The following is an 18,919-nucleotide window of genomic DNA, read 5'->3' as shown; positions in this document are numbered from 1 at the left end:
GTGAAAGTACTTTAAAAAATTAAATTCAAATGAATGATGACAGATGTGTCATAGTAAAGGCAGCTGGATTTTGGACACGATTGTCCACGTCTGTTACCACTGAGATTGATCTGCAGTCCATTGAAATCCATGTTGCAAGGGAGTTATTTTATTGGTCACAGGTAGACTGACTCAGTTTGCATCTGAATGCCTGGTCAAGTGTGGGTTGGTGAGGCTGGCTGTTAGCGCTAGCATGTGAGGCTGTGCTACCTTGGACCTCCGGGTTCGCTGCTAAATGCTTTGCATTGAGGTGATATTTCAGGCTTGAAGTTCTCCAATGGTACGAAAATTCCTTACTGCAGAAATCGCAGAGAACGGTTCTATCTTGGTGGGTTTTTTTAAATGTAAATGTTAGATTAATGGGGCCAAGCAGCGTTGTCTCATCTGCCTGCATTATGTCATAAAACCACTGTGACCTTCGATGATGCACCGGGTCAAAGGTCATCACAGACAGTGATTAATCAGTGGGTTTTTTTCACGCAATATTTTTTGTGTGATTAATTAATTGAAATTGACGTAACAGCCCTTAATAACACTTCAAAGGAAGACAATGGAAAGAAAGCAATAAGGAATTTGAACAAGCCAACTGAGGTTGTTAAAGAACAGTGTTCTTTGATTAAAGGTCCAGTGTGTGGGATTTAGTGGCACCTAGTGGTGAGGTTGCAGATTGCAACCAATTGACACTTAAAACAAGAATGGCCCTGTAGAGCTGGTGTTTGGTATGCTCAGAAATACTGCAGTAACAATATGGCAGACTCCATAGACGAGGACCCTGTCCATATGTAGATATAAATGACTCTTTCTAAGCCAACGAGACTACAATGATTCTTATTTTCAGGTGACAGTACACAAATGAAAACATGTTATGAATATTATATTCTATTTCTGGCAGTATATCCCCCTAAATCCTACACACTGGGCCTGTAAGAAAACATTCTATACGAAGACACTCTGTCTCCACTTCTTCAGTTTGCCTCTTGCTCTCTCGTGCTGTCTTTATCTCTCCCCCAGGTTTTTTCCCAGCATCTCTGAGGCCTGATTGGAGAAATGTGACCTATTCATCACAACTGACATAGTCTGTGTGTTTACAAGCTATGCACACACGCGCGCACACACACACGCGCACACACACACACACACACACACACACACACACACACACGCACAACAACCATTTGTAGTGCACATCGCGTGTTTGCTTGTGATTTGCAGAGCTCGGCTGTAGGGGGGTGGTACCCAGGGAGAACCCTGTAAAACAGGGACAACTGCTGTTTTTGGTGTGCGAGTGTGTGTGTGTGTGTACATGTGATTGCAGGTACTTTGTTAATCATTTGTAAGCCCCACCAGATGCCATGCAGGGGACCATAGTGCGCGGGGCCTGTCAGTCAACCACCCCTTCATCACACAGACATGCACACAAATACACACTCATGCAGGTGCAGGTGCACATAGCGATCCAACCACAACCCCCTTCCCCTTGAGGCTGATTAGTATTCATGAGATCTCAGGAGGCCCCCTAATACACACGCACACACACAGACACCAACACACATATTCTGGTGGATTGGTCCATTCTAATTATCTCCTGGCGTTTATGGAGAGGGCTGATTAGAAGCTGTCAGTGTGACTGATGACGACATGCCATGTTATCCCCCAGAGAGAGGCAGGGAGACAGAGAGGGAGGCTGGTCACAGCTGTGGACTCCACTACTTCTCTGTCCTCGTCTCTTTATAGTTTGTGTCTTTCTTCCTCGTGATTCTGCTCCACTAACAGCTGCCTTATTGTGTGCCTCCATAGGTAAACCAGTGATGATCATAACGGAGTTCATGGAAAACGGATCTCTGGACACTTTCCTCAAGGTGAGTCACGGCCCAGCTGGAAGGAACACGGCGCACACATTTCCACCAAGGTCAGGGCCTCAAGTCTTTGCAAAAGCCACGTGGAAAATGATGTCCCAGTTTTAAAGTGTTTGAAATTGAAGAGTTCATTCCCCCAAAATTGCTGCATGGAGGGCACATTCTTTCAAAAATATATAAAAGGTCCCTGACTGAAACTGTCTTTAATCTGAAGCTAGAGAATTCAATTTGTAAAAAGTCTTACACCAAGGACTTTGGTTAACAAAGATCCATTTAAACAAACACAATTTCAGCACACAAGAGTTTGCTACCTTGTTTGAGACACATTTTCATGTGTAGTCACCTTATTAAAGAAGTATTTTACAGCTGGACAGATGTTCTTTTGCTCAAGAGGTAGAAAACCTACAACTACCAGAATGCACTGCGCCGCACTGGACCACTAAATGCTCCCATTGGTTGGGGACATTATGTGATTTGCTTGTCTGAACACAATATGGCGGCCAGCGGGTAGCAAATAATCTTGTACTACAGTTAAATAGTAACCCAAAACATGTTTCTGAAAACAAAAAAGTTATAGTTCATATTTTATCAACACCGCTCAGTCTAAGTGTTTGATCTGAGTTTTTCAGCCTCTGTTTTCACAATACGGGAAACAGTATGGCACCCACTTCCTGTTCACAAATTCTTGAATTACAGCCAAACAGTACAGTAAAATATGTTTCTGAACATATTGTAGGCAATACAGTAGCAGAATCTTGGTTTATATTTGATCAACGCTGCCTAGTTTTAGGGTGCTTTCACACCTGCCCTGTTTGGTTCAATTGAACTCAAGTTCATTTGCCCCCTAAGTGTGGTTCGTTTGGGCAGGTGTGAACTCAGCAGTCACACTCGGGTGCACACCAAAACAACCATAAAAAGAACTTCTTGAAGAGGTGGTCTTAGTCCGGTTACAAATGAACTCTGGTGCGGTTCATTTGTGGTGAGAACATGTTCCGACCTCGATCTGAACCAACTGCAGTCACATGACACATTGTTTGGGTTAAACATGAGCATGTTACAGTCCTGGAGGATTATTAATGTGCACCTCCTCCTGTACTGCCTTAATATGCACATTCAGCACATCCAATGCATCAAAACATTGTTTTCTAGTTGGAGCCGCGCCTCGTTTTCAAACTGTATGGTTTGACTAAAATGAACAATGACAGCAATATAGTCCACGATGAGCAGCGCTAAAATCAACCTGCGTAGTTGTCCCTCCATTGTGACATTAGAAAGTGTCACATTTATCTTGCAAGTGTACTCTTCTTCAACGTTTTGTTTACTTCCTGGATTTTTCCCGCATGGAAATTCTGACCTATCAAGAGCAGCTTTCTCGCGCAAGGTATTTTATCTGGTTCGCTTGTAAATGCTGCCGTGAGAACACAAACCAACTCTAGACAGTCATGCAACTTTGTGACAAAATTCGTCCCTGATTCAGATTAAAGCAAGACAACTCTCGGTCTGAAAGCCTTAATATTCAATCTGACTTTGGTCTGAGTTTGAGAGAGAGGAAGAGAGGGGCGAGTCTCTCTTTCTAGATCCGCCTCCATACTCTGTGTCCGTGGCAGGCGCACAAAAAGTAGGATTTTAAAATCCGATGATCAAGCAACAGCCCAAGAGCCAGGGAGATCTGTGCACTGGCAAGATGGAGGGAAGTTTACCATAGTTAATTTATATTTACTACCCACATTGTTATTATACAAAGCTGGTTGAAAATCTGTCTCCTTAGGAGTGTAAAAGATCACGCACAATTTCTTGTGTGAAGCTAGGAACAACAACATCTGACAATTGTCAACATAAAATAGGCAACACATCTCCACTAAATGGCACAGTGTGCGTAGAAGAATAGTCGTCATCTGTAATTATGCATTGTGAGAGCTGAGCTTAAGTGACAGAAAAAAAGCTGTAAAAGGAATCAAATCACTGCTGTCTTTGCTGCCAGAAAGATACCATTAATATACAGAACATACATGTAGGTAGTCAGGATATATTAAGTACACAGAGGCTGAACTTTTTCTCTGGTAGGCATGGACACAGAAGTGGATGAGAACAGAAACATTCAGACGGATGAGTGGCCTCCCCATGTTTTCATCACATGATGTCTGATACTGGGTCTATGAAATGCACTTAGTGTCCATATCCCAGAGCTGAAAACAGCAGCAGACTGCTGACAAATGGGCAATAAAGCAAAGAAAGTGTATTGCTTTGTGAGCAACATTTGTTCCATCAGGGGGATACAAAAAATGAACAGTTCATTTCAAGTGCAATGTAATACCACAAAAGTCAGGACAGCGACTGAGAGCAACACTGAAAATAACCTCCAAAATGCCAAAAGGAATTCCACTTAATGATGAATGAACAGAGAAATAGAGTCAGACGAAATATTTCCTGAGACATTTATTATGCTGATCAAAATGATCTCAGTAAAGAGACTGTTTTAAAACAATACCGTTTGTAGAGCAAGCAGTAGAACACAGAGTTTAAATCCATGCCAGGGTATTACAAAATTAAGTCCTGAAAAGCAGATTCTACTCAAGGTTATTGCTCAAACCCTTATCAGTGAACAGGTTAAAAAAAAAAATCAGTGAAAGGAAGTCTGTGGAGGTAATGCTTTGTTATTGAAATCGACATTATGGCAAGCATTAAAGGAGCCTGTCACTCAATATGTTATTACGTGAATTGATGTTTTTAAAGAATTAGTCCTAAAAGCCGTCCTCTGAAACATATCACAGACCTGTAGACGTATTAAGTCTATTTAGGGAGTCTATCTCGAAATTGACTTATTTAAGTATTTCTTAAAATGCCAATTACATAAACAAAAGTATGGATCTTTATTTAATTGCAGATGTGGAAGACAAGCTTTTATGTTGTAAATGCTGATAAATGCGTGATTCACGATCCCACTGAATACAAAAATATGCGGCAGAAGTCGCAAACGTGGCAGTATTGATTGAGCTGAGGAGCCTCGAATTGGGTTTCGCAGACACCCAGATGAATAGCTTGTTGCAGCCGTGGTGTGCCTCACATTGAAAGTCCCCCTGATTCATATTCAGAGTTGTTTGTCAGCCAGTAAAATCACTGCAGTGCTCCAAAGCCATTAAGCCTGTGATGATAGGCCCGTCGCTAAATAGACACCAATCCCATCAGCAACACTGAAGCAAAATGAAATGAAATCTGACAGATAAAAAATGGCCTGAAACACACACACAGACACAAACAAAATCCACACACATACACGCATGTTGTGTGTTGGAGTATGTATTGTAATGAGGGTCATAAAGAGTGTCCGCAGTGGCTCAATATAATTATGGAATTTTATGGGTTTTACAGCTCATCCGTGCTCCTGGCATCCATATGTGTCTTTAATTATGCTGACCATTTATTAAGCAGTTGTCCCTCGGAAATAACAAAACCACCTTTCCTGTCGGAGATGCTCTTCCCCTCTTCATCTCTTGTTTCTACCTACTGTACAGTAGCCTTTCTACGCCTCCCTTACTAAGTATCTCCTTTTAGTTTTCTGGTAAAAACTTAAGTAACATAACAGAATTTGCCAAAAAGTCTCATTTTTCCACCGTCACCTCTGTCATCTGTCTCCTTCATCTCCTTGTCTAACCTCTCTGCCCTGCATTTGTCTCCTCTCTCTTTCCCTGCCCTGCCCACCCTTCCTCCTCCTTCCTGGCAACGCAATGTGGTGGGCAGATTGATAGAGGAAGTCTGTAGGTTTGTTAGACAGTCCAATCAATCAGCATCTCACAAAACCACCGGCTAATTAACTTACTCCACAGCTGCTGAGGGAGTGAGAGAGAAAGAACGATAGAGAAAGGGGAGGAGGGGGGTGCACAGATGCAGAAAGATGAGGAAGATAGATAGATAGATGGGAAGTGAGTCAAAGTAATACAGAGTTCTCTCTCTGAGACTGAGACTGAGGACAGGCAGAGATGGATGGAGGGAACTAAGAGACAGAGGGAAGGAGAGATGATATAAAGGAGAGAGGGTGACTGATAACATGGATGACTTTTTAACGGGGACCGTTGGCCCAGGGCAGAAATAATTGGCAGAGGAAGGTGAGCTGGACCGTCATCGATCAACAGGCGCCGCTCTCTGCCAAAGACAGCTCAAATCTGAAATCCAGTGAGTTCAGCTTGCACACACGGTCAGTGTTAGAGAGGAAAGTTTTGTCTGCACTGTCAGATCCAATCCTCTGCAAGCAGGATTTTTGGGTGATCCTTTATTGATCCCTGAGTGAAGAAATTCATCTTTTGCTTGCCACCCTGCAGAGAGAGGTCAAAGCACAGGGTTAGCAAGAGCTGGAAGGGATTCAGTGTCTTGCTCAGGGACACTTCAAAAGCACGGATTGCTACCATCACAGATGCTTGAATCCTGGCTCAAACCTCCACTTCCAACTGAGGTTGTTGAAGGACTTGGCCCTAATCACTATGCCTCCCTTGTGCAGCTTAATGTCAGCGTTTACACTCTGTGCTGTGTATTAATTCATCTCTCCTTGTCTCCCGCTCCAGAAACACGACGGCCAGTTCACAGTGATCCAGCTGGTTGGCATGCTGCGTGGCATCGCTTCAGGTATGAAGTACCTGTCAGACATGAGCTACGTTCACCGAGACCTGGCAGCTCGAAACATCCTGGTCAACAGCAACCTGGTGTGTAAAGTGTCTGACTTTGGCCTGAGTCGGGTTCTGGAGGACGACCCAGAGGCTGCGTACACGACAAGGGTAAGACACACTTGCACTTGCTGCAACTGTCATAAACAAATGGTGCCTCCAATTACAGTTGACCTAATCATTGACCTCTACATAGTTGGATTCAGTCCAAATCCAAACCCGATATGCATAAAATTATTTTTAAAAAAGCTCTAAAATAGACCAGAGGGTAATCAGATCTGATCCAAAACATGGTCGACACATAAAGACACAAAGAAGAAGAACAATATGTGATTTTTCCTTCACAATCCACACTCTCCATCTTGCCTTTAAAAGAAAATTGTTTTTCTCCTGACACACTGCGTGATCAGAACTGATAGCGCTTCCACTCTTATCCACTCAGGTATTACCCTTACTCACACCTACGGACTCAAACACAAGAAGCACAAGACGCTGCTCTGAATTGTAAATGAAACCTCCAAATACCTGGCAAAAGGTGTGATGTGGAGCAGCTGAGAAAGTTACTGCAAATTCCCTCCGATATGGTGGAGTGGAAACCCAGCAGGAACCAATCGTGCTTATTTTGATTCTCTCAAGCACTTCAAACAAATGTAGGAAAAGCTGATCATCGCAGGTGAAACAGCTTCCCATTTTAATATAGCTTTAACAAGCTACTTGAAAACGATGCATGAAAACACATCGCTCAGAAAATTAAGTACTTTGTTTTCCAGAATAGAAATGGGAGAGAATGGCTGTCCAATCAGAGCTGAATAAGTAAATGATCTAAGGCTTTTTCTATGCACACAGACTTTTTTCTCTCAAATTTTGTTTGCAAACTTGTTTAAATCCATTTTAGTGAGCACTTCTCCTTTGCCAAGATAATCTATCCACCTGACAGATGTTGCATATCAAGATTGCTGATGAAACAGCATCATTACTACACGTGTGTGCCTTGGGATGGTCACAACAAAAGGCCACTCCTTAACTTGCAGTTTTATCTTGAAAATGGGTTTGTTGGGATTTCCCAGGACTAGCACTACAGAAATGCATTTTTGGTCACAGATATCCCAAAGAATCAGTCAGTATCTGGTGTGACCACCTCTTGCCTCATTCACTGTGACACATCTCCTTCACTTAGAGTTGATCAGGTTGTGAGCCTGTGGATTGTTGGCCCACTCCTCCTTAATGGCTCTGTGAAGACGCTGGATATTGGCAGGAGTAGGAAGATACTGTTGTACATGTCAATCCAGTGCATCCAAACATGTTCAGTGGGTAACATGTCTCATGAGTTTGTGGGCCATGCAGGAACTGAGATGTTTCCAGCTTTCAGGTGTTGTGTACAGGTCCCTGCACTATGGGGCAGTGCAATATCATGCCGCAGGTCATGGCAGTGGATGAATGGCAAGACAATGGGCCTCAGGATCTCAGCACAGTATCTCTGTGCATTCAAATTGGCGTACAAGCCTTCCACCATTTGCCTAGTACAATGTAAACCAGGATTCATGTGTGAACACAACACTTCTCCAAACTGCCAGATGGCATCAACAGATTTGCATTTTCCCACTCAAGTCAGTGATGACGACGGACTGCAGTCAGGTCGAGGCCCTGGTGACAACAACGAGCATGCAGATGAGCTTCTCTGAGGCACTTTCTGATGGACAGCGCAGAAATTCTTTGGTTGTGCAAACCAACTGTTGCATCAGATGTCTAGGTGGTTGGCCTCAGATGATCTGAAGAGGTTGGCTGTGGACGTACCGAGCTGGTGTCGTTGCATGTGGTCTGCGGCTGTGAAGCCAGTTGGATGTACTGCAAAATTCTTGGAAACCACATTGGAGGCAGCTTATGGTTATGAAATGAACATTCAGTTCACAGGCAATAGCTCTGGTGGACAGTCCTGCATCAAAACTTGCGGCATCTGTGGCTCTGTGTTGTGTGATCAAACTGCACATTTTAGAGAAGCCTTTTATTGTGACCATCCCACACCAGACCTTTGTAATCATGCTGTTTACTCAGCATCTTGATATGCCACACCTGTCAGGTAGATGGATTATTGTGGCAAAAGAAAAGTGCTCACTAACATGGATTTTTAAGAGAAATAAGCCTTTACCATGCATGCTTAGATCTTTTATTTCCACTCGCGAAAAATAGGAGCATAAACCAAAGTGTTGCCTTTATATTTCTGTTCAGTGTAAATTGCGCCAAGAACAGGAAGCTGCTGAGTCATGAGTGGCAAGAGGGAGCCTGCTACTTTGAGTCCACATGTGAACAGGTTGTCAGGCACACAGACCTAATACCCATGGCGACAGAGTGGGACCTTAAACCAATAAGAGTGGTTATAATTTGGATGACTCATGCCCAGTGTTGGGTCTCAGTTACTGCACGAGGGACTGAGTGGATCGTGATGACCTCTTCTCTGCATTCATAAAATGTTTCTGCAATGACAGGACAGAGGTAAGCCTCTAAAACTGTGCAACAGTGCTGTTGGTTTTCTAAACAGTTAAAGTTTTGTATGAGGTCATGGCATGCCACTGATGTCATAACTGTATACTGTTCACAAAGTGAAATGCACACATGGACTGAATGCATGGACACTGCGTGTTCCTGCCTACATACAGTCAAATCAAAAAAGTCTTCGGTAACATCATCATCCTCTCACAGAGCACGGAGAGAATGAAGAAACTCAAACGTCAGTGAGTTAAACCACTGCGGAGTAACTCATCTAAAATGCCCACAAGGAGATGGCATTATTCATATTCATAGGAAGTGTTGGGGATGTTATTTTTAATATGGCATTAGCATTGCCCTGGGAGGAGTGTATCAGCCGCTGACTGCTCTATTGCAATCACACACACACCCCCACTGATGTCAGGAGACCTAGATGGAGAGCTGCAGGCATGAGGGGGGGTGGGGGGAGAGAAAGGGAGAGGCCGAGGCGGAGATGGGGAAGAGACAGAGAGAGAGGAGTAGATATCAAATAAGACGGAGATCGAGGGAGGCTGAGAGAGAAAAGGAGGGAGAGGAAAATAAGGGAAGGCAGGGGAAGGATCCAGTGAGAGCAGTTAAGAGGATGGGGTAGGGGTGGACAGGGGGTGGTGGAAACAAAAGTACAGTGCTGAGTGACTTGGCAGCTTTGTCTTTTATTTGACTTTGACCAAGCAGAGATGGGGAATGCTAGGTGGTGCAGAGGCAGCTGCCGCATGTTAAAAAGCTGAACCGAGCCCTATAGAGGTACGGGGTGTGCGCGTGTGTGCGTGTGTGTGTGTGTGTGTGTGTGTGTGTTAGACAGAGCGAGAGAGAGAGGGCGGGGGTATCTTACTGCCTATTGTGTCTATACAGTGGGTTTATGGAATTCTTTTGATCTTCGCATCAACAACAAAGGCAGGAGCAGCATGGTCGAAAAGAAAGATGGCAAAAGAAAGTCAAGCGTAAGGATAAACAGCGGAGCAAAGATTAGAGAGGAGTGTTTTGTTAAGTTGGTATATAATCTCACCTGCTCTGTTCTTAAAGGCAGCGCTGCACCGAGCTTCTCCGCAGCCACCATCGCATAATTTGTTTCGTCAGCACTGTTCTTGATTTATTAAAGCTCTTAGCCAAAAACAGACTAATAAAGCAACTTTTACATATTTACACCATTGCAGACAGGGTGTCCAGGGTGACATGTTCAGTACAAGAGTGTGATGATTGTGTTTTGTGCCATCTCCAGGGAGGGAAGATCCCCATCAGATGGACCGCTCCAGAGGCCATAGCCTACAGGAAGTTCACCTCAGCCAGCGATGTGTGGAGTTACGGTATCGTCATGTGGGAGGTGATTTCATACGGCGAGAGACCCTACTGGGAGATGTCCAACCAGGATGTGAGTCACCAACACATACATCATGTCTCAGTTACAGTGACTTGCTTACAGAATATCAGCATGCTATCTAAAATCACACACTGGGGCGACATTATGCTGGCATTGTTTGGTTCTGTATAAAAAGCCAAGGCAGCGTAGTTAAGGGTCTTCATTGTGGCTGCATCACATGATCTCTGTGTAAAATGGGCTTATGTTTTCCTCAATCTCCAGCTCTATTCTTAACTATGAAAGGGAATATGTATTTCTCTCTGTTATACTGATCACAGAACCTGATATTTTACCCTCTCTCCCTGCAGGTGATCAAAGCAATAGACGAGGGCTACCGTCTTCCTGCCCCTATGGACTGTCCTGTGGTGTTGCACCAGCTCATGTTGGACTGCTGGGAGAAGGGACGCAGCGACAGGCCAAAGTTTGGACAGATTGTCACAATCCTGGACAAGCTCATCAGAAACCCAGCCAGCCTCAGAGAGCTGGCCAACAGCTCAGCATGGTTAGTGGGAGACAGTTGTGTATTAAAGTTGTGAAGCAAACACGTTCACTGACGCATGCATATAATCTTGAGATACTTGGATTAGATTATGGGACGGTACACGCATACAGTGGAAGACACAATCACAGCCTTAGATCTGGATTGTAAATCTACTTTGTCAGTTTTGAAAATTGTGCAAAGTAGGAAATGTCATTTTTTCCCAGTAAAATCACATTCTTATCTTTTTCCAGCACAGTAACATTTGTCACTGAAAAGGTATGAATATAGGTTTTTCAGCTGGCATATCCATAGTCTCATTTTCAATTTAGACTCCCTGCCTCCCCAGTTGTATTTCACACATCTGTAAAATATTATTTTACATTTACATTTTACACTTCAGGCATTTAGCTGATGTTCACAACCTGACCAGCATACAGAGTGTGCAACATAATATGTTTCAGTCTCTTTCAAAGATGACAAAAGATGCTCAGAACAGAGAAAATAACAAAATCTCAGCACAGCAGAAAAGTCAACAGAGACACAAAAGCAAGACTGACAAAAGCCTACACACTGAAGACGCAAAGAGCAACGTGACCAGAAAGAAGATACTTATACACCGGTGTTGTAGACTATGGCATGGCATTAAAGGGACAGTTCACCACAAAATCAAAACTACATATTTTCCCTCTTGCCTTTCATGCAATTAGCAATCTAGATTATTTTACTGTGAGTTGCTGAGTGTTAGATATGCAAGATTATCTATGGACCTTGTTGTGCGCAGTTTTATGTAGGAACTATTTTCTTTCAACTGAAGTACACCCACCAACCATCACTGCGCAGAAGGAAGCATGGATTTTGAGTAACCAGGTTATGATTACTGGAAAGAGACACTGCTGTTGAGTTTTTCAAATGTATTTTTTGGCGCTTTGAGCATCCCAAGCTGAGCTCCATCCTGTTTAATTATATTGGTGAGAAGGCAGACATCTCTGCAGCCGATATTTAACTGTCGGCAACTCACACCAAAACAGCCTAGATTAATAAATAGCACAGCAAGTAAAAAGAAAAATATTTTTGATTTTAGGGTGGACTGTCTGTTTAACTGGAGTATATACAGCATTCTATTTAAGTGCAGATGCAATTAGCTCTACATATGCAAGGTATTTACTAAGTTGGATCATGCAAATAAACAAACACAGAGATCATTTATAACAATTTATAGCAATAGGAAGCAAACAAACGAGTCAAAGGGTGAGAAAAGTAAAGCCACGTGTGCTTATACTGGGGGGGGTGGGGGGGAGACAGTGAGGGGATGAATCATTAATCATACTTACCCATTAATGGCTAGGTTAAGTTCAGGGTTTATGCTTTCTTTTCACGGTGTATTTGAGTCTGCCATGCTGCAGTTGTTGCAGACTTTTAAATTATTCTGTCCAAATGCAGATAGAGCACTATGAATGAGCATTAACTGGCTCCTCGAGTGACACTGCTGACACTTCTCATTCCTATGAATTGCCATAACAAGAGTTAGACTTAATAACAGCTCCAAGGACAAATAATTGGTCAGCTTCAGTCAGAAACTGTTATTTAGCCACTCAACGGGACAACATAACATTGAGTTGTGAGTGTGCTTTGTATCCCAGCAGGGAGGACCCGTCCACCCCAGAGTTCAGTGTGAGCACAGTGGATGAGTGGTTGGAGGCCATCAAGATGGGCCAGTATAAGGAGAACTTTTCCAGTGCTGGATATGTCAGCTTGGACTCAATCCTCTACATCAGTGTCAGGTACAGATGGCCGGTGAATCATCTCAGTTAAATTAAACTCTCAAAAGGTCACCATTGTCAGTAAAAGACGTAGTATATTCCAGATGAGTGTCATTTAAAATTTAAGAAGGGGATATACACAAGTATCTTGGACTTGAAACCTTCGCAGCTGCGTGACATTTGAGGGATGATGTCGTTTTTTTCTCTGAAAGTGTCATTAATGAATTATATTTGTCTTTTCTTTCTGTCCTCCTTGCAGTGAGTTGGCTAAGATGGGTGTGAGTCTTGCCGGCCACCAGAAGAAGATTTTGTCCAGCGTGCAGAGCCTGCAGACCCAGGGGACACACGTCCAAGTATAACAGTTTCCACAAAAACACACAGTGAGACAGAGCCAAAATGGATGCTCCTGTGAAGAGTTTCCCAACTGAAATGGAGTTGTAATGGATACTCTGTGCTCGGGCCTCCATTGATTTTGAGACACACTGAGACGGAGACAACATGGACGCTTGACTCCTTCACCTTCTCGCAGTTTCACCATTCTTCCCATCCCTCGATGGGCACTACCGGCTTTAGCACTCAGCAGCAACACAGCCACCATTACGGAGCAGCAGAGAGACACACGTCCAACAACAAGGCCACATCTAGAGCATCCCAGACCATTTCACATCATATCAGCTCAACAAAAGAAGAAAAAAAATATTCTTAACAAAAGAAATGACAAAAAAAAGAAATTAGAATATAATTATCATCACTGTCTGTGAGGTGTACAGTTGTTTTTTACTGTCATTTTGTTTCTGTTCGGAGTTTTCACCTTGAAGAGTTTAAAAAGGGTCAGAAGATATGTATATGTGTAGATATATGTTTATATGGGCTGTGTGTCCCACAACCGTAGAGATGGACCTAACGTTTGTATTGGTGGTGAGGTTTATATCGCTCAACCTTAATGGGAGTTATTACCTAGTACATGTATGGCCCCTTCCATTGTATACAGAAAGCCAATAAGTGAGCCAAGGTACTGAATGACATGAATGTGTGGGGGTTGAGGGGAGCAGAAAACTGGACCTTTAGAGATAGAGAGGGATGTAGATTTTGCTAGCTCATGTAGGATGGAAGTATGACTCATTTAAATAGTGTATTTGACCAGGACAAGGGCTTCCCTAGAGACTGCTCTCAGACACACTTCCATAGCAACTAGACCCAGTGCACCTTTGCCAGTCTGCTTGCACTTGTGATGTAACTGAGTGCAAAGAAACTGCTTGAGCTGCAGTTGGCACAGATACATTTTTACTCTTCCATAACTGACTGTCTATTCCAAACAACATTTTCTATTCAGCTGTTGCAGCACAATGTTGTTGGGAATATTTCAGCCCAAAAGTTTGCCTTCCCATGTTTCAGGTGTGTTAAGAGAGTATTGTGTTTCGTGTAGAGTGAAGGTGATGCCAAGGTCATCATAGAGTTGACACTGTTAAGAACGTTTACCTTGTTTTTCCAGCGTTGTGCCATGTATATTAGTAACCTTGAAATGTTCATGTGGGCAACGTAACACCGTTCCTACGTTACTGTGTCCTTTCATCAGCTCCCATGGCTGGATGGTAACACAAGGCCAGTCACAGTAATTACATTGTTTTGTTCAAACAGTCTGCTTGATGAAAAGGAGCATTGGAATGGAGCCCTTTTTTTTTCAGCAAGATGAAATATACGCAGTGTTGATTTTCAGCTGTGCCACCACGAGAGGGTAAAAAAAAAAAAAAAAAAAAAAAAGATGATTTGTGTGTCTTGTACTGTCTCACTTACTTGTTATCAGCCATGCCAACCTGTTTCAAGCATCCCTAGTTTCAAACCAATACTGATAAGGTAAATTTACAAAACAATGTTTACAGCGAAAAGCAAATAAATTGGTTTGTTGGTTTTTCCTTATCAGAGGAAAACTGCTGCTTATCACATTAAATACAAGCTTAGATATGATGGGACCCTCTTTGTGTGCACTGCATTAATGGCACTGAATTTGCTTTAGTGTATCCCCAAACCCAGTTTTAATATATGTGGTACTCTATAGGACCAACAGTGGCATAAAGTACAGTATATATGATTGTATCATAGTGTAAAATATGTACAGTGTTGATTTCCAATGTTAGAATGTTTGTAATGATAACGATGATGATGACTATGATGTACTTTTATTGTGAAAAAGAGATTTCTGAAGTACTCGTTCAGGGGCGGGTCATACAGGAGAAAGGTGAAGGAAGGTGGTCTGAACAAAGGAATGTAGCATGGCGCGAAGCTTCAGCTTTGATGGACAGGTGACAGTGACTGCAGTTTCTACCATAGTGTTAGGATGAGTAGAATGGACTTCCCTTATTGATACACTGGCTTCATTTGCATACCTCCCGTAAACAGTAATTACATGCACTTTTCAAGCCTGCGTCCGCCAACGAAACAACCTGTAAAAATGCTTGTTTGGGTGAGGTAGAGATGAAGGAGGGAGGTCGAGAAAAGAGACGTCCTCAGATTGAATTTCTATCCACTGACATCACAAACTGAACAGTAGCTAAACCCCTCCCCCAAGCGGAAACTGTCCAGTCATAGCTTAGTGACTGTAACTAGGCACGGCAGACCTGTCATGCTCTGCATTTCTCCGCATGCTTAAGGGATTTGCATGTAAGAATATGGAGGGTGGTGACTTTTTTTCAACCTTTCCAAAATCCAAAATACAAGAGCAGATGTGTATGGAAAGGATTAAACAGTGTGTCTGTCTTCTAATCTAAACTGCAACCGTTAGCATGTCATCCAACTCACTAACTACCTATAATAGTAATAAAGCAATACTTCCACTGCCAAGGTGCACGTCGCTAATAAACTAGATTACATTTGTTTGAGCCCCATTCACAACTAGCTCATCCACTGTGTTGTAAAGCTGGTCTCGGAGCCATCAGATTCAAGGACACCATTAGCTCTGCTATGTTTGGCAAATACATCTGTTTGTCCTCATACTAAAAGCCTTACGTTTAGTGATGTCAACAGTGAACCATGTTATTTGAAATCTGAAAACGGACGGCCTCTTTTAATCCTCTTTTTCAAGTTTTTTTTTTAAATTTTAAAACACATGAGCTGGAAACATTAAAGAAGACAGCCGGAGACTGTTTTCAGCCAACTCATGGAGCCAACGTTAGCTTAACTAGCTTAGCCAGCTAGCTTTAGCTATTACAATATGCCAGTTACAAATGTCCTTTTAGCCAGAAAAATATGTTCGGTGGCTAGAAATGAGAAGTCTGTTTTTGTCTACCTCTGTCTGAAATCAAGGACCCAGTGCTTTAAAAATGACCACGAATTTTGATGGTAAATCTGCCACTTCAAGGCTGTGTTCAGAAATGCATACAAACCTACTACTAGGGTTGTCATGAGAACCAATACTTCGGTACCAAGTCAATGCCAACATTGCCAACAATTTATCGTGGTATCAAATGAATATCGAGAATCGTGGAAATTCACTGGTATTGGTATCGACTACTGAAATTCTGGTATCGTGACAAGCCTAGCAGTAGCTAAGCGGACAGGGCTTAGTGTCAGCTGGGCAGCAGATTGAAAAACCACTATCAGGCTCTTTAGTTGTGCTTTTTCTGCCCTGCTGTTTCAGAATACAAAACAAAGCACAGTACAATTGGGAGAGTCTGAAACTGTTAGTACATTCTACTCTTGCTAACTCTATGATTTCACTCTAGCGGACTACCCTTGACCGCTGGCCTTTTAGATGCCTTATTTACTGAGCTATTGTTCTTTTCTGTTGCCCTATAGAGGCGATATTAAGAGTAAAGTGTATGTACAGGTAGTATTTATCTGTGTTCTTAAGATGACCTCACATCAACACCCTGGTTTTGTAACATCCCAGAGACGAACCCCCCCCCCCTCTCGCCGCACCTTCACTTTGACTCCTCAGAGCAGAACAAAGCTGTTTTGTTCTTAAAATATTACGAAGAATCTTGAAGCTGATGACCTGTAAAAGCTGTTGTTATTTATTTGAGTCATAAGATATTCAATTAGATTATGGATGTTGTTAGCTTAGAATTTGATATAGGCTATATTTGGTTGCAAAATTATTTCCACGTGCTAAATTTCCTCATGCAATGTCAGGACTAGAAAAAGACAAATTCACTCAAAAAATATGGGTGCATTGCGACAATGTCCTCCCTTTTTACAAGTTTGTTCAATACCACCACTTTCTAAATTTTAAGAAAACAGGGGTCATACCCACACTTTGGTTCCAACTCTCAAAACCCCAGGTTTGTGTCACTATTCACCCTATCAAGGTTAGATATATGGGATGGTTTGCTTGATCTCAAATACAGTGTTTGTCCTTCATTCCCCACCAGGTCTGTATTGTAAGTGTTCATGAGTGACTCTCATTCAAGACTTTCAGCTCTCTCCTCTCTCTCTTTCTCTCTCTTTCTTTGGCCACCGTACAATGCTTATTTGTCCCCATGCCAGTTTCCTCTGCGTTGCTTGTTGTAAAGGGTGTAGGCATTCTAATGTCTTTCATGTTGCTGTAATAAATATGCTAATATTTCTAATTTCTCACCTGAAGCCTGCAGTGTCTTTTTCTTTCACACATTCCTCTGCCTGTTTCTTTCTGTCTCCCTCTCAGACACACACACTCGCACAATTCCACAGTACAATTACAGCGCAGAAGACGACGGTGTAAAATTCGTAATGCCTTTACATGAAAGTGTTACGAAGCCCTCGCTTAATTATTTTTTGCTGTGTAACAAAGTCTAAAGGTTTTGCATTTTGTTTTTGTGAGTGTCTAGCCAGCCGTGCAGAAAATCAGTGCATGGCCGGGATAGCAGTGGTGAAATTCCCATCATAACATTCTTGAATTGCAAAAAAATGGCCGTCCTGCAACCACATCTTCATTATCAGTGTGTGTGTGTGTGTGTGTGTGTGTGTGTTCCTTACTGAGAGATAATTCTGTCTCGTGGGAGGGGGAAGGTCAGCGACTCCTGGCCTTGGTTAACCCCTTAATGCACTGACCCAGTTGCTGTCACTCTATGTTACTGCCATTACACCTCATTTACCCCATCATATTAGGCTCCATATTCCCCTATCACTCGCTCCCTCCATCTCCCTTTCGCACACACACACAAACATAGCTAGATATACAAAAAAAAATTCAGGGCCTGTTCTCCATTTCCTCAGTATCTATCTCCTCCTACTGCCCTCCTCTTAATCTTTCTGCTGGCCTTGTGCATCCCCATTTTTTCTCCCCCATCCTATCCATCCTGTGCAGACAGACAGAAAGGTTGTGGCTAGTTCCCTGACCTCAACTGTCCCATTATCTCCCCTCTCCTTGCCTTCTAATTTCCACTACCTCCATCCATCTATCCATCCAAAACTTTTTTCCTCATGCCACCCTCTCTTTGAGGCCCGTTGCCTCTTTATGCCTCACTGCGATCACCACTGGGTTCCCTTTCACCATTAAAGGCCAATCCATAACTTTGGGCTTTTGTCTCCAGGTGTCTCAATAGGGAGAATGTCATCTCACGTATTTACTCTGGATAACATGGTGGCTACTGGGAGCCAAAGGCTTAGGCGATTGATTCATCATGCAGCTGCTATTGGCATCATGCGAAAAGGTCAGGTGTCCCTATGGAGAACACTTTAAAAGGCCATTGGTGACTGATGAGCCTGTCATGTTTGTATCACATACATGCACAAGCACTCTGTCGCTCACTCTCTGTCTCTGCCTTGCTCCCTGTTCCTCCTCTCTGCACTCTCTATGAGTAATACACACACGTACACTCACACACACTTTCTCTCTCTCCCATGGGAATGGTAATTGGGCCCCTCTGTCATGCTGTCGGGTGTAGGTTTGAGTGTCCCCTCATGTGCAACAGCAGACATTAAAATAACACAAGAGACCAAACAGCCATAGATCCATCGTGACCTCTGCAGGGCCAGCCATATGTGTACGTGTGTGTGTGTATGTGTGTGTGTGTGTGTGTGTGTGTGTGTGTGAATGTTACATCTCTGTGCTCATAATGCTTAATGGGACTAAAAGCAATGCTCACATGTGAGTAAGCGGTGTGAGCATCAAAAAGGGAGACAAAAAGAAAGAAGCAGATAACATCTAAACCAGAGGAAGATTTCATCAGTCAATGGTAAAAATTTGCTCGAGTTCCTGTTTTGTCGCTCTTGATTGCATTGCGTGTGTCCTCCCTAATCAAATATGGCCGAGTTCAGACGGGCTCAGTGTT

The 18,919-nt window shown here is 42.9% G+C and overlaps 1 protein-coding gene and 1 long non-coding RNA gene across 4 annotated transcripts in view; one reads left to right on the top strand and one right to left on the bottom strand.

Annotated features, from left to right (window-relative positions):
- The window catches only part of epha4b (eph receptor A4b), a 117,897-nt gene extending 100,654 nt beyond the window's left edge, over positions 1-17,243 (top strand). The window contains exons 14-19 of one of the 3 annotated variants that reach the window (XM_049597724.1): positions 1,837-1,898; positions 6,452-6,661; positions 10,293-10,442; positions 10,739-10,932; positions 12,555-12,692; positions 12,931-17,243. In XM_049597724.1, coding sequence (XP_049453681.1) covers positions 1,837-1,898; positions 6,452-6,661; positions 10,293-10,442; positions 10,739-10,932; positions 12,555-12,692; positions 12,931-13,030 — 854 coding nt within the window. In that variant the 3' untranslated portion in view covers positions 13,031-17,243. Of the gene's footprint in view, positions 1-1,836; positions 1,899-6,451; positions 6,662-10,292; positions 10,443-10,738; positions 10,933-12,551; positions 12,693-12,930 lie in introns of all 3 variants that reach the window. The other 2 variants (XM_049597723.1, XM_049597725.1) reach the window with 2 other exon arrangements.
- Positions 1-18,919, bottom strand: part of LOC125901808 (uncharacterized) — a 203,470-nt gene that overhangs the window by 164,906 nt on the left and 19,645 nt on the right. The gene's annotated exons all lie outside the window — the stretch shown is intronic.

This window comes from Epinephelus fuscoguttatus, linkage group LG15 (assembly GCF_011397635.1).
Source record: "Epinephelus fuscoguttatus linkage group LG15, E.fuscoguttatus.final_Chr_v1".
NCBI classification, from domain to species: Eukaryota; Metazoa; Chordata; class Actinopteri; order Perciformes; family Serranidae; genus Epinephelus; species Epinephelus fuscoguttatus.
Note: the sequence above shows the minus strand (reverse complement) of the source record. Positions and strands in the feature narration are given on the sequence as shown.